General features: G+C 47.5%; 1 protein-coding gene across 3 annotated transcripts in view; it reads right to left on the bottom strand.

Annotated features, from left to right (window-relative positions):
• The window catches only part of LOC119389346 (phosphorylase b kinase gamma catalytic chain, liver/testis isoform), a 69,521-nt gene that overhangs the window by 45,293 nt on the left and 10,553 nt on the right, over positions 1–13,675 (bottom strand). For all 3 annotated transcript variants that reach the window (XM_037656565.2, XM_037656567.2, XM_049414406.1), the window contains exons 4-5: positions 6,772–6,826; positions 6,049–6,114 (exon numbers count right to left, since the gene is read on the bottom strand). In XM_037656565.2, coding sequence (XP_037512493.1) covers positions 6,049–6,114; positions 6,772–6,826 — 121 coding nt within the window. The remainder of the gene's footprint in view (positions 1–6,048; positions 6,115–6,771; positions 6,827–13,675) is intronic.

Here is a 13,675-nt window from a genome sequence, read left to right as displayed (position 1 = left end):
CTTCGGGGGCAAGGCCGCTCAGACTGGATATGCTCAAGGCCCCCCATCGACGCTTACGCGAACCGACGATCCACCGACGACATCACCGACTGATTCCAGAAAGGTTTCCTTGGACATTCCAGTACTGCTCGACGGTCGCCAAGTCAGTGCTTTGGTGGATACGGGTGCGGACTATTCTATCATTAGCGAAAAACTGGCCGCCCTCCTGAAGAAAGTGACGACGCCTTGGAACCGAACGCCAATTCGTACTGCTGGCGGTCATATCGTCACACCGCTCGGCGTTTGCACGGCACGAATACAGATTCGCGGTTGTACCTTTGTTGTTAGCTTGAGCGTTCTCCGTCAGTGTTCTCGAGACCTAATAATTGGAATGGACTTTCTCAGAGAGCACGGTGCTATCATCGACACTCGACAACGCCTCGTCACATTCTCGACAAAGAGTGCCACAGCAGCGAACGACACTAGCCACCATCGAGTATGTCTGCGTGTAATAGACGACGCTGTCACGATACCACCGCGTGCAAGTGGCGTGGTTAAAGTGGCGTGCGACGGATTAGCACACGGCGAAGTGGTGGCGGAAAGCAATCATTCCCTACTCCTTTCCCAAGGTGTCTGCGTAGCACGAAGCCTGGTTGACCTCCGTGAAGGCCACTGCGAGGTTCTTGTCACAAACTTCAGCTACGCCCACCGGCACCTTTTCCCCGGTACTGTCATCGCCTACGCCGACCCAGTAGCCGATGTCACTGAGTGTTTTGCTTCCGAGGCGATCGACACTGCTGAAGCACCTCTCCGCGGAGTCGACATAAGTCCCACTCTTCCTGGCGAAGACAAGCAAAGACTACGCGACCTGTTGCTGGAGTTCCACACTTGCTTTGCACGTTCGTCGAAGATACGTCAGACATCGATTACGAAACACCGTATCATCACCTACGACGACGCGCACCCTATACGGCAGCAGCCTTACCGAGTTTCACCAACCGAACGACGCGCAATTCAAACGCAGGTGAAGGAAATGCTTCAAGACGGCGTAATACAGCCCTCAAGCAGCCCGTGGTCATCGCCTGTCGTCCTGGTGAAAAAGAAGGATGGCTCCCTTCGGTTTTGTGTCGATTATAGGAAGCTGAATAACGTCACAAAGAAAGACGTGTACCCGTTGCCTCGGGTCGACGATTCTCTAGACAGGCTCAGGCGCGCAAAGTACTTCTCCTCAATCGACCTGAAAAGTGGCTATTGGCAAATAGAGGTCGATGAGCGGGACCGCGAAAAAACTGCTTTTGTAACTCCGGACGGCCTTTACGAATTTCGAGTGCTCCCTTTCGGCCTCTGTTCCGCTCCGGCCACATTCCAACGAATGATGGATACCGTTCTCGCTGACCTCAAATGGAAAAGTTGCCTTGTCTACCTGGATGATGTCGTTGTCTTTTCGGAAACGTTTGACGAGCACCTACGTCGCCTTCGGAGTGTTCTCGAAGCCATTCGATCGGCTGACCTCACCCTCAAGCCTGAGAAATGCCATTTCGGCTACGAAGAGCTAAAGTTCCTCGGCCACGTTGTGAGCGCTGCTGGTGTTCGGCCCGATCCCGAGAAGACTGCTGCCGTGGCTGCTTTTCCAGCCCCTACGGACAAGAAAAGTCTTCGACGATTTCTGGGTCTGTGTGCGTATTATCGCCGCTTTATTGAAAATTTCTCTAAGATTGCGGAGCCACTAATCAGACTTACGCGTGACGACGCACCATTTCTATGGGCTGACGAACAATCGACTGCCTTTGCGGAACTGCAACATAGATTGTCTTCTCCTCCTGTACTTGGCCATTTCGATGAGGACGCTGACACAGAGGTACGCACTGACGCCAGCAACATTGGTCTCGGAGCTATCCTGGTGCAAACTCAAGATGGGACCGAAAGAGTTATCGCCTACGCGAGCCGCACTTTGTCACGAGCCGAGATCAACTATTCAACGTCAGAGAAGGAGTGCCTCGCGGTAATATGGGCTATTACGAAGTTTAGGCCTTATCTCTACGGGCGCCCATTTAAAGTTGTGACTGATCATCACTCTTTATGCTGGTTGGCTAACCTCCGAGACCCTTCTGGCCGATTAGCAAGATGGAGTCTGCGACTTCAGGAATTCGACGTCACCATCGTATACAAGTCAGGTAGAAAGCATGAAGATGCCGACACCCTATCACGAGCCCCTCTCGAATCTGAAAGTGCAGCCGCAGAAGACGACAGCGCCTTCCTGGGGACTCTCAGCGGGGCGGATCTGATCGCTAAACAACGAACGGACGCTGAGTTAAGGCTCATCATTGATCATTTAGAAGGCGGCACCGCGTCAATCCCTCGTCATATTTCGCGAACGTTGCCGTCATTTTGCTTACGAGAGGGCATATTATACAAACTGAACACCGGTGTCGGCAGCAGATCTCATCTTCTAGTCGTGCCTCAAGGCCTTCGCGATGACATCCTGTTAGCTTGCCACGACGAGCCGACATCTGGCCATCTGGGCTACTCGAGGACTCTTGATCGGGTGCGACAACAATATTACTGGCCTAAACTGGCTGCTTGCGTCAAGCGCTACGTGAAAGGATGCCGTGAATGTCAGCGTCGCAAGTCGCCACCTTTAAAACCTGCAGGCCTCCTACAACCCATCGATCCACCACGTACGCCGTTTGACCAGGTTGGAATGGACCTCCTTGGGCCGTTTCCTTTGTCCTACTCCGGAAACAAGTGGATCATTGTCGCCACTGATTACTTGACCCGTTACGCTGAGACGAAGGCACTACCCCGCGGGACAGCATCCGAAGTCGCCCAGTTTTTCATGCATCACATTGTGCTTCGTCACGGCGCCCCGTCATTCATCATCACTGACCGAGGGACAGCGTTTACGGCAAAGCTCTTGGACGACATCTTCAAGCTCAGTTACACGAACCACCGGAAGACCACTGCGTACCACCCTCAGACTAATGGTTTGACAGAAAGGCTCAACAAAACGCTGGCGGACATGATCTCTATGTACGTGGATGCGCAGCATAAAACGTGGGACGAAATCCTACCGTACGTAACGTTTGCGTACAACACCGCAACACAGGAAACGACTCGATTCACGCCATTCCGCCTCGTTTATGGTCGAGATGTTCAATCCATGCTAGACGCCATGATTCCTTATGACGACACCTCCCAGCACGAGCAGTTAGCTCCTGACGTCGAAGATTACATTCAGCGCGCAGAGGAAGCGCGTCAACTGGCCCGCCTGCACATAAGAACGCAGCAGTGTGCAGATGCACGAAGGTACAACATCCACCATCGACAAGTTACCTATGAACCTGGTGACCAAGTTTGGGTTTGGACTCCCATTCGACGACGAGGTCTCAGCGAGAAACTCCTGAGCAAGTACTTCGGACCGTACAAAGTACTAAGGCGTGTGAGCGAAGTTAACTATGAAGTTATCCCAGACGGAGGCTCAGCATCGTCCCAACGCCGTGTACCGCGCACAGAGGTTGTACATGTTGTACGCCTAAAACCATATTTTACGCGGTGATTATTTTTGGTGACTATTTTCGTCGTGCAGCAAACTTTCTTTTCCCTTTGCCGTTGTCGGTTAGCTCTCCAAAGAACTGTGAACTGCGTTTTTTGCTTTTATTGCGGACCCCAGACCTCATTTTCTTTCGCGTGCATCTTCGCTATGTGTTATAACGTACTTCTCTCACTTTTTTTGCTCTTGTTCATTTTTTTTTTCGTTATCGGCCTCTTCAGTGTATCTCCTGTGTATCAGCATCGAGTCGATGCTCCGTTGGGAGGGGGAATAATGCCACCTGGTGTTTTGAGCCAGCATGCCGTGGCAAGCCGAAAAGGCGAGGAAGACGAAGGCGAGGAGCGCTAGCCGTTGGACCGTGTCTGTCATTCGCGTCTTGCTGTTCCGGTGTTCTTGCCCTACAACGCCTATAAGTGCGTGACAATATTCAAGTTTTGTCCTACAACATCACATCCACCAATAAGTACCAACTCGCCTAAGAAAAACTAATTGTGGCACGAAAGCACGATAGGAAAGCAACTAAGTCACAAATGAAAAAGATTTGATGCGGATATCCTGGGTGTTCTGGTCACGATTGTTGACGAAGCAATGGTTTAATGGATCTGGCTCAGTTTGATTCAAACAGGTGCAGGATTTAGATCATTTTTTATGCAAAACTGCCTTTTTGAGTTCACGTTACAACAAGAAATTGCCCCAATTTGATCACAGTTGTTTTAAATGTAAAAGACACTTAGGCACGCTTTACGCTCCCATGAAATTTAGCCCAGTTTCGGTTTCTGGATTTGGTTCTTTTAGAAAAAAACGCCACATATATGTAGGTGCTCAAGTGAAGCAGACAAACAACTGAAAAGCGATGCTTTATTGCCTACGTTGCGGCCGGGGACCAGCATTTATTAGGGTATACATGAATATAACTGTCAATGTATGTGACAGTCATATGCAAGTATGCCCTGATGAAAGCCAGTTCTCGGCCGCAACAAAGGCAATAAACATCATTTTTCGTTTGTTTGTCCACTTCACTTGAGCACCTACAACACCTATAGTCCAGGAAGAGCTTCAAGAAATTACATATATATAAAAATATGTCCTTGCAACAAACAGTTTTCCTCGATCTATTGCATTTCCAACTTAGATTTCCCCTACCGATCAAGACTGGGAAAAGACTTTTGCCCAGGAATGCCCCAAAAATTAAGGAAGGCAGCTTGACAATATTGTGAGGGATCGCAGGCGCTTGGTGGTGCGCATGCTTAGCACTATCAAGCGTACAATGTGATTTTTTTCTTCACCCATGGGCTAGTCAGCAAGAGACTGTTCGTACACCATGATGCAGCCAGTGCATTTGATGCTGGTGTATGGACTGCTGTGGAATAACTCTCCATGCTCCACAGCTCCCACCATGTTTTGATGTCGCGTGCAAATTGCACCATGTCAAAACGAAACTTCTATTCATCGCTATGAACGTGATTGTAGATGGTGCCCACATAGTGCTGGAGACCTGTGTGCACAAAGAATGTGCACAGAGCCAGTACGGACTCAATCACTTAGTTTTGCTGAGCCATTGCATTGCAAATGTCTGCTGCTTTATGCTCACTGTACTCGAAGGGCTGCCTGAATTAACCAGGGTGTGGCCAAACACAAGTTTGATGCCATTACTTGATGGCACTAGAGTATGAGTCTGAATTTTCCAATTGTACAGAATTGTGTGGCCTGCAATGAAAACTCATGAGTACATCTTTTTTTTTCGCATCTCATCCATTTTGTTGCACTAGCAGGATTTGATTGTATACACATTTGGAAAACTTCTTCCAATGCAAAGTGGTGCGTATTCACCTTTCCTGTTAATTTCATGTTTAAAACTAATAAAAAGCTCCGGTAAATCTCCAAATAACTCTCTTTGCAGTTCACACATTTGGCATGTACATGAAAGACTTGCACTAGCCGAATGGATCTCACAAACGCATACGAATACCTCTGGAAATATACTTCCTCCTGCTAAAATAAATGATTTTAGCCGTGTCCAAATGAAGTTTGCTTCACTGTAACTGGTAACACATTGGACCTCGTGTTTTTGCACTTGTCATAGCAGTAAAGCACTCAACAGTTTCTCCAACCAAAGTCATTTGAATCCAGATGCTTGGTGCATTTTCGAAAACCATGTGCTACAAGTCAAACACATTCAGTATTGGTAAAAGAAACATTAATAATAATTTGTAGAGTTTTAAGTCCCAAAACCGCAATGTGAATATCAACACCATAGTGGAGAGACACCGCAGTGGAGAGTTCTTTAACATGTGCCTAAATCTAAGCACACGGTCCTCTAGCATTTTGACATGTGCCTAAATCTAAGCACACGGTCCTCTAGCATTTTGCCTCCATCGAAAATGCGCCTAGTGCGGCCGGGATTCGATCCCGCGACCTTCGACTCAGCAGTCGAGCACCATAAGCAAATGAAACGTTAATACAAGTAAACTTTTAATAGCAACATGTCATTGCAGAAGTAGTGGCCAAAGTGTACTTACTTAGTTTTTTTCTCTGAAAGAGCAACAACACTTGTGAGGTAGTCAAAGAGTTCCCCATGCCGACACCTGGGACAGGTAAACAACAAGTACAGCAATGTGAGCTTGCACCATCAGGAGCACAACTAAAACGGCCTGTCATGACCACTTGACACCAAAAGAGAAACAACTGCACATTCAGTGTTTATTAGAGAAAGCTCTGAACAGTGTACGGTTATAGCTTATACTGGTTGTGATGGTGAAGAATGCAGCAATCAAAAACGTAGACTAGCTCTTCTTTTTTTTTTTTTTTCTCTAAACATATGTAAGGAGAAGTTGGTGCCAATCGTGTGGCACCGGCTGTTCTCTTGCCTAATAGTTGCCGTCCCAAAGTAGTGAACAAGCACAAAGTATACGAGTAGGCATATGGACAGCACCTCAGCTTCAAGCTCTGACGGCGACAATGTTTCGCATCAGCCTGGGATATCTGTGAGTTATTATGACCCACAGAGTCATCATAACACGCCATTGCACTATTTGCTAAGACAAGGAACAACGTGGTGCAATTAGACTGGACTGGTTGGCATTTCTTGCAAGATTCCTTGTGCATGCACAAAAAAAAAAAAAAAGAACATTGAATGGGAGACATAATTGGGTGGCTGTGTGTATCTCACATCTTCGTTCTTCCCCTAAAAGAAGTGCTTTCAAGAGCAACTGATTCTCAGAAAAAAAAAAAATAGTACTCACAGCTCCAACACCAGGAAAATGAATGTTGTCGATTCAAACACATCATGCAGCTCAACTGCAAAAAAAGAGGACGTATATGCAGGAATTCAACTAATCACTGTAGAAGATGCTTGCACACAGAAATATTTTGTAATTATGGTTAAACGATCTTATTAAGGTTGGTGTAAACCTAGAGAATATCACCTCAACATATGTTATATTTGTGTTTTTATAAAATAATACCACTTATATTGCCACGCCCGCTTCTTGTTTTATTCTGATCTATTCGGGCTTGACCCGCAAGGATGGTTAGCAACGCTCGACGCTGACCACGCCGCTGTGTTCAAGAAGCTTTGCGATTGTAGTAGATCACTTTGTTAAGATTGCACGCAGGACGCGAATAGTCTAGATTATTCTAGAGCTCGCGCGACCACCAGTGACAAGACTGGAAAGTTCAATGCATGATGTATAAAAGACGGCGCGTCCCAGCCATGAGCAGTTTTATCAACGGTCGACGCTCTGTTCGCCGCTATCACAGTACAGTGTGTATTGCTGTTTGACTTTCCGTTTCCCGGCCACAAGTTCGGCCAAATAAAGAGTTTCATTTCGGACGCACCGACTGCTGCCTTTGTCGACATCACGACCCCGTGACATCTGGTGGAGGTGCTGCTTCCTTGATGTTCCGGACACCTACGATAAGCTGGGAACCAAGCCCACAGCGTGAAGACATCGAAGACCTTGTGCAACAGCGAGTTAGCCGCAGGCTACAAGGCAGGCAACCTGAATATGGACTCCTACCCGAGAAGTGAGAAACCACGGCGACGAACACAACAGCAACGATGACCACTGCTATGTCAGCCGCGACAGTAGTGATGCAGCAACCCAGGGAGCCACCAACTTTCCGTGGATGATCGATTGAAGACCCAGAAAGCTGGCTGGAGATGTACGACCAAGTAGCCAGCTTCAACAACTGGGACTCCGAGGAAAAAAAAATTACACCATCTTCCAGAGGGGAACCATGGGGTGATGCGGAGCATCGCGGATCGTTATTAAAGGGTTCGAAGCTCAGGATCCGCTGCTCGACGTTGACGCTTCAAAGCTGCTTCGCGCTGACGAAGTTCAGGGTCTGCCACTCGTTTCAAGCGTTTGCGTTCAGCGTCGCGTGCCCTTCGCTTCGCAGCTTTGTCTTGAGTGGACGTAACTGGGCTGATGCTGATGCGTGCTTGCGTCAGCCCACTCACTGACGGGACTGTTGCTTCCATCACACTTCATCGGAAGCTTCAACGGAGTCAAGCGGAGTCAACCGAAGCAAGCGCTGCACTGAACGCGCGCAGCGCTCTACCCGCTTAGAGGAGGAGAGTAGCACATGCGCCGCGAGAGCAGAAGCGAGAACGCAGGAGAAGCGCAAGCAGGTGGTAGTAGAGTAGTGGAGAGACTAACGCGCAGTTGTTGGAGAGAGGGAAGGACGAGAGTTGCGCATGCGTAGTGTGAGTGTGGACACCAAGGCCAATGCTGCGGGACATACCCCCGAGCAAGAGATTACCCGCATCTAAAACTGCGTCACATCTACTTCTACCTAGAAGAGGCCGCGAGGACGTGGTTCGAGAACCGAGAATCCGCGCTACAAACATAGGATCTCTTTCGGACAATGTTCCTTAGCACGTTCACGAGCGTGGTCCGCAAGGAACGGGCCGCAGCTATGCTAGAGACCCATGTGCAACTGCCCAACGAAAACATTGCCATCTACACGGAAGGGCTGAATCGCCTGTTTCGACACGCCGAGCCAAGCATGCCTGAGGAGAAGAAAGTCAGGTTCCTCATGCAGGGTGTCAAACAAGAACTCTTTGCTGGATTGATAAGGAACCTGCCGAAGACAATCACTGAGTTTGCTTTGGAGGCTTCAACAATCGAGAAAACGCTTGAGATGCGAACGCGGCAATACAACCGCAGCTTCTTGGCCACAAGCTACACCGACGTTCAAGTGCTAGGACCCGCCGACCTGCGTGAGACGATCCGAGCAATCGTGCAAGAGGAGCTGTGAAAGATTCTACCTTCATCGCAACCTCAAGTAGATTTCATCACCGACGTCTTGCGCCAGAAGATCCAGCAGTCACTGGGCGCACCTCAGCTAGCAAAGCCGCAGCCACAAGCTATAAGCTATGCTGCTGCAGCCCGCCGTCATGCTCCTCCTCCACGCCCACGCCAAAATGCCACACTGCCGCAGTACCGCCACCACTGACGCCCTACTGTTCGCCTGTCGGCCAGCGCTACACCCCGAGGAAGACCGACATCTGGCGTGCCCCCGACTACCGACCACTCTGCTACCATTGCGGAGAAGCTGGTCACACCTACTGCCGCTGCCAGTACTGACAGATGGGACTGCGTGGTTTCGCCATCAACGCACCACGTCCAGAAAAAGGTGAACGGCCAAGTGACATCGCCGGCTATCTGGCCCGCCTGGACTCGCCTGGACTCGCCTGGACCCGCCAGTGGACCCGCCTGAGGACCTTACCGATCACCGTCGCCAGGCCGCTGCACCTCTCCCCAACGCCAACGATACACTGGCCCAGCCCGGGGCCTGTCACCTAGCACGTACGCGGAAAACTAAGGGCAGCAACCGATGGAGGTGCGGTTGCTGTATGACGAAATGCCGATCTGCTGACGATGACGCCGCAGCGACGAAATATAAACAACATGCCGCAAGCCGAATGGAGCCCTGACGTCGCAACTTCGCAGCCCGAAGAAGACCTAACGATGCAACGCTGATACGAGGGGGGAGGGTGACATGGTCTTCCATCACATTCAAGGCGTGCCTTCCTGGCAGCGTGTGCGGTGGTAATGCTTTTTCTGTGGATAGTGTTATCGACTCGTATCTCAGGTCAATGACTGCACCATGTAAGCTTAAGAAGTCCATACCAAGGATGACATCTCTCGAGCAAAGCTCTAGCACTACGAAGTTCACGGGATAAATGCGGTTGTTAATGGTGACTCTCGCAGTGCAGATTCCTGCCAGGTTCACCAGGTGTCCTCCAGCGGTCAAAATTTCGGGACCTTCCCACGCGGTCTTGACTTTCTTCAACTTCGTGGCGAACGGTCCACTGATGACAGAATAGTCGGCTCCGGTGGCGACGAGAGCTGTGACGCTGTGGCCGTCGATAAGAACGCCGAGGTCGCTAGTTTGTCGTCTTAACGAAAACTGAAGGGACCAGGAAAATATATTCCAATTAACAGGAGTTCCATTTACTGAGAGATGAACAGTGGTGCAGAATTCAAGTACGAAACCAATCACATTAGAGGCATTTGTTCCATTTAAGCAGCAGTTCTGTTTAAAGGGACACTAAAGAGAAACAATGAATCAGTTTGGACTGATAAATTGTACTTTGAGAACTATAATGTAGTTAATTTCACCATCATAGGTGTATGAATAAGGGAGAAAATGAATTTCACAGTCTCGTGCCAAAATCTCCACGCGTGACATCACGGATTTCAAAGTGTACTTATCGTATTTTGGCGCCATTGGCTCAACGAAATTTCCTCAAACTTTGTATGTTAACTCTATGACCCCCTCAGAGGACAGTGTACAGTCGAGCCCGACTATATCGAACCCGTTTATATCAAATTATCCCGTATATCGAACAATTTCTAAACACGGTAAATTTACATTGAGAATATATAGCAAAAGTTACTGTTACATCGAAAGAAAATAGCAACGACAACCGATATATCAAACTCCATGTGCCTCAAAAGTGACCCAGCAAGTTGGCTTTCCCTCTCGGTGGCGGGGAAAACTGCCGGCGCCACCCTAGAAAAAATGGTTTAGACCCGGCTGTGCATGGCCGAACACCCCCCTGCAAAAAATGATCCTGGCCTGCTCACAGCGCTTACAGCCAATCAGAGGCCGTCGCGCTTTCTCCGAGGCACGGAGGCGGTACAAGTGAGCGCCATTTTTTTTTCTTTATGCTTGCGTGCCTGCTGCTGCCTCTTTTCCACGAGTTCAGCGTGGTCCGTGCTGGTGGTGTTGCCTGTTGGCGCTCTGTGAACTTTCTTGGCGCGCTGTCGTCATGGCTTGTGCAAAGAGGCAGAATTTGCCGTTCGCCACGAAACTCGAAATCACAAATCGAGTCGAGCGCGGTAAGAAGTCCGGCGTCGCCACCGCATACGGATCGACATTCGACGAGTTCGTCAGTGTGGACGATGATGTCGCCATCATGGGCCAGCTACAAGATGAGGAATACGTTGCAGACGTCGTGCAAACCACGAGCCAAAGCGACAGCAATAAGGAAATTGACGATGGCCCGCTGCTTACATCCTCCGAAGTGATTAGTGCACTTGCATTGGTCCGGCGCTATTGAGTGAATATACAAGGCTGCTCTGACTCGTTGGACGTGGAGGCGTGCGTGCTGTCACAGGCAGCAAAGTTGTTGAAACAGAAGAAAATCCAGGACTATTTTGTTCCAAAGTAGGGTACGCAAGTAAGCCACCATATTAATAAAGTACTTTACTTATTTGTATGTGCCTTTGTGTCATTAAATCCTACAGCGGGCCTATATCGAATTATGCCATATATCGAACTAATAAACGTTTTTTGGCGAGTTCGATATACCCGGGTTCGACTGTACTTCATTTTTACGGTTTAGGAACTATGTAGGCCCTAGTAGGTACTGTCAAAATATGTGACATCAGGGCGAAGGGGGCGGAAACTTCAAGGTGGCGTCGCCACCCACATTTTCTTTTTGTGCGATTTCTCACTTACTAAGAGTCTGTGAGAAATCTCAACAGCAAGCGTTGTGTTTTTGGTATCGTGAAAGAGTAGTTTAGTAATAAGAAAAAAATTGTTGTGCTCTTTGGTGTCCCTTCAAGAAATTTCTGTTTACTGAGAGACTACTGTTCTACTGTACTTGTGAGAGAAGCACAACCTGTCAATGAACAGGATGCTTGCCCTTGGCGACAGTGTGTTTTCTCACTATGCGACGCTTCTTGTTGTTTTATTTGTGTTCTGCCTACTACGCACTGCTGTGGCGCTAATGAACTAATTAAGTATTTACTTCTAGCTCATCTGCATACAAAAAAAGAAAGTCTGTATTCCTGTGCAATGTGTTCAAAAAGCACGGTGTGCACAATTACGCATCGCCATTTTTCTCTTATTCAGTCGTTCATGAAATGTAGGATAGTTGATAAGTTCAAGAAAGCTATGTGGCTGGCAGCCCGTAGCGCTATGGAGACACTTAACACGTGCACGCTTTTTATTCCAGTAAGAGCATAAAAAGGCAACAGTTCTGCACAGAGCTTTCTTCGATTAATTACTTGCATGACAGTGGCGCAACAAAGGCCCGATTATTTTATGGGACAAAAGTGTCTTTTTTTATGCGAATAATCTTCGCTGCCTACCATCAAACTATAGCAGTGCCACACGAACGCTCAAGATAACAATAATACTAAAAACAGGACGAGGTTTTGCGTGAAGTTACTCCGACATAAACGCAATGAACGCCGTCTGGATTAATATGGACCACCAGAGTTCCTTAACACGTACCTAAATCTAAGCACACACTCTTTTTTGTATAAATTTCGCCCCTAGTTAAAATTGCGCATGGCTACTCAGTTTTATCACTTCCGTGTCATTCCATTTTCTGTTCTTTTTCAGGGACAATTTATGTACCGAAGTGTCTCACTTTACTTGAAAGAAATATTCCTGTGAAGTGGGACCAGGACCGTACAACAAAAGGACATCTTAAGCACAACTAAATCTCGTCGCATAACCAATAAACGGCAGTCCAGCAGTTATTTATTTATTTATTTAATACTACCAGTTTGTTTTACAAGCCATAGGCAGGAATGGATTGTACTCAAGAAAACGTTGAACAATCTGTGAAAACAATTCGAAACAAATCTCTGAAATGAAACTAAAAACAGTGATGAACAATCTTTACAGCATGTGAAACACAGGAAACAATGGAATCCCATAAAACACACGATAATACAGGTGAAAATATTGGCAAAAAAATACAGAGATCACAAAGAGAAGTATTGACAGTTTAGGACAAATAAAAATAACTACAAGGAAAGAAATGACAAAAATGTGCAAAACAGCGCATGGTCACAGAGTAGTCTGCTCAACAATGAAAAGAGGGGTGTTGTCGCTTTTCTTTCAACATCACATGCCATCTGGAAAGTGACAGACGTTGTGGGAAACACCTCTGGTCATGCAAGGGCGTGCACGAACGATGACATGGTTGGGCTCTGCAGTACATTTTCAGGCAAGGCGTTCCATTCACAGATTGTACGGGGGGAAAAAATGATTGTTTGAATATGTTGGTTTGGCACGAATATTCGATTAACTTGAACGAATGAGATAAACGGGTTGGGCGCCGGCTACACGGTTTAACATACGATTTCCTGTCTATTTTGACATATTCGTGACAAATTAAGCATAATATCTTGGGCCTCTTTCGATAGCATCATACCTATAGAGTTTCAAGGTTTGTGTCCTGTAAATGAGCACTAATGGATGTGTGATGACGGTAAGAATGAAAGATAAATCTGACTGCTTTTTGCTGTATGTTTTCGATTTCACTTACGTTTGATTGGGTGTAAGGGCCCCAGACAAGAGCAGTGTATTCTAGTAATGGTCTTATGAATGTCTTGTAAGCCAACAATTTTATATTAATTGTAGATTAGGCAAGGTTCTTCTCAGGTATCCACGTTTCTTCATGGCCTTTTTTTAATGTGAGCTACATGGCTACTCCACCTAAGGTCCGACGTGATCACAAAATCGAGGTATTTATATTGCGTAACAGACGATAAATTATGACCATTAATGCTGTACACAAAAGGCAACTACTTCTTTTTGCGTGTTGTGGTCATTGATACGTTTTTTTTTTAATGCTCATTTGCCATTCTAAGCACCAAGTAGCAATAACAGATA

This window comes from Rhipicephalus sanguineus, chromosome 4 (genome assembly GCF_013339695.2).
Source record: "Rhipicephalus sanguineus isolate Rsan-2018 chromosome 4, BIME_Rsan_1.4, whole genome shotgun sequence".
NCBI classification, from domain to species: Eukaryota; Metazoa; Arthropoda; class Arachnida; order Ixodida; family Ixodidae; genus Rhipicephalus; species Rhipicephalus sanguineus.
Note: the sequence above shows the minus strand (reverse complement) of the source record. Positions and strands in the feature narration are given on the sequence as shown.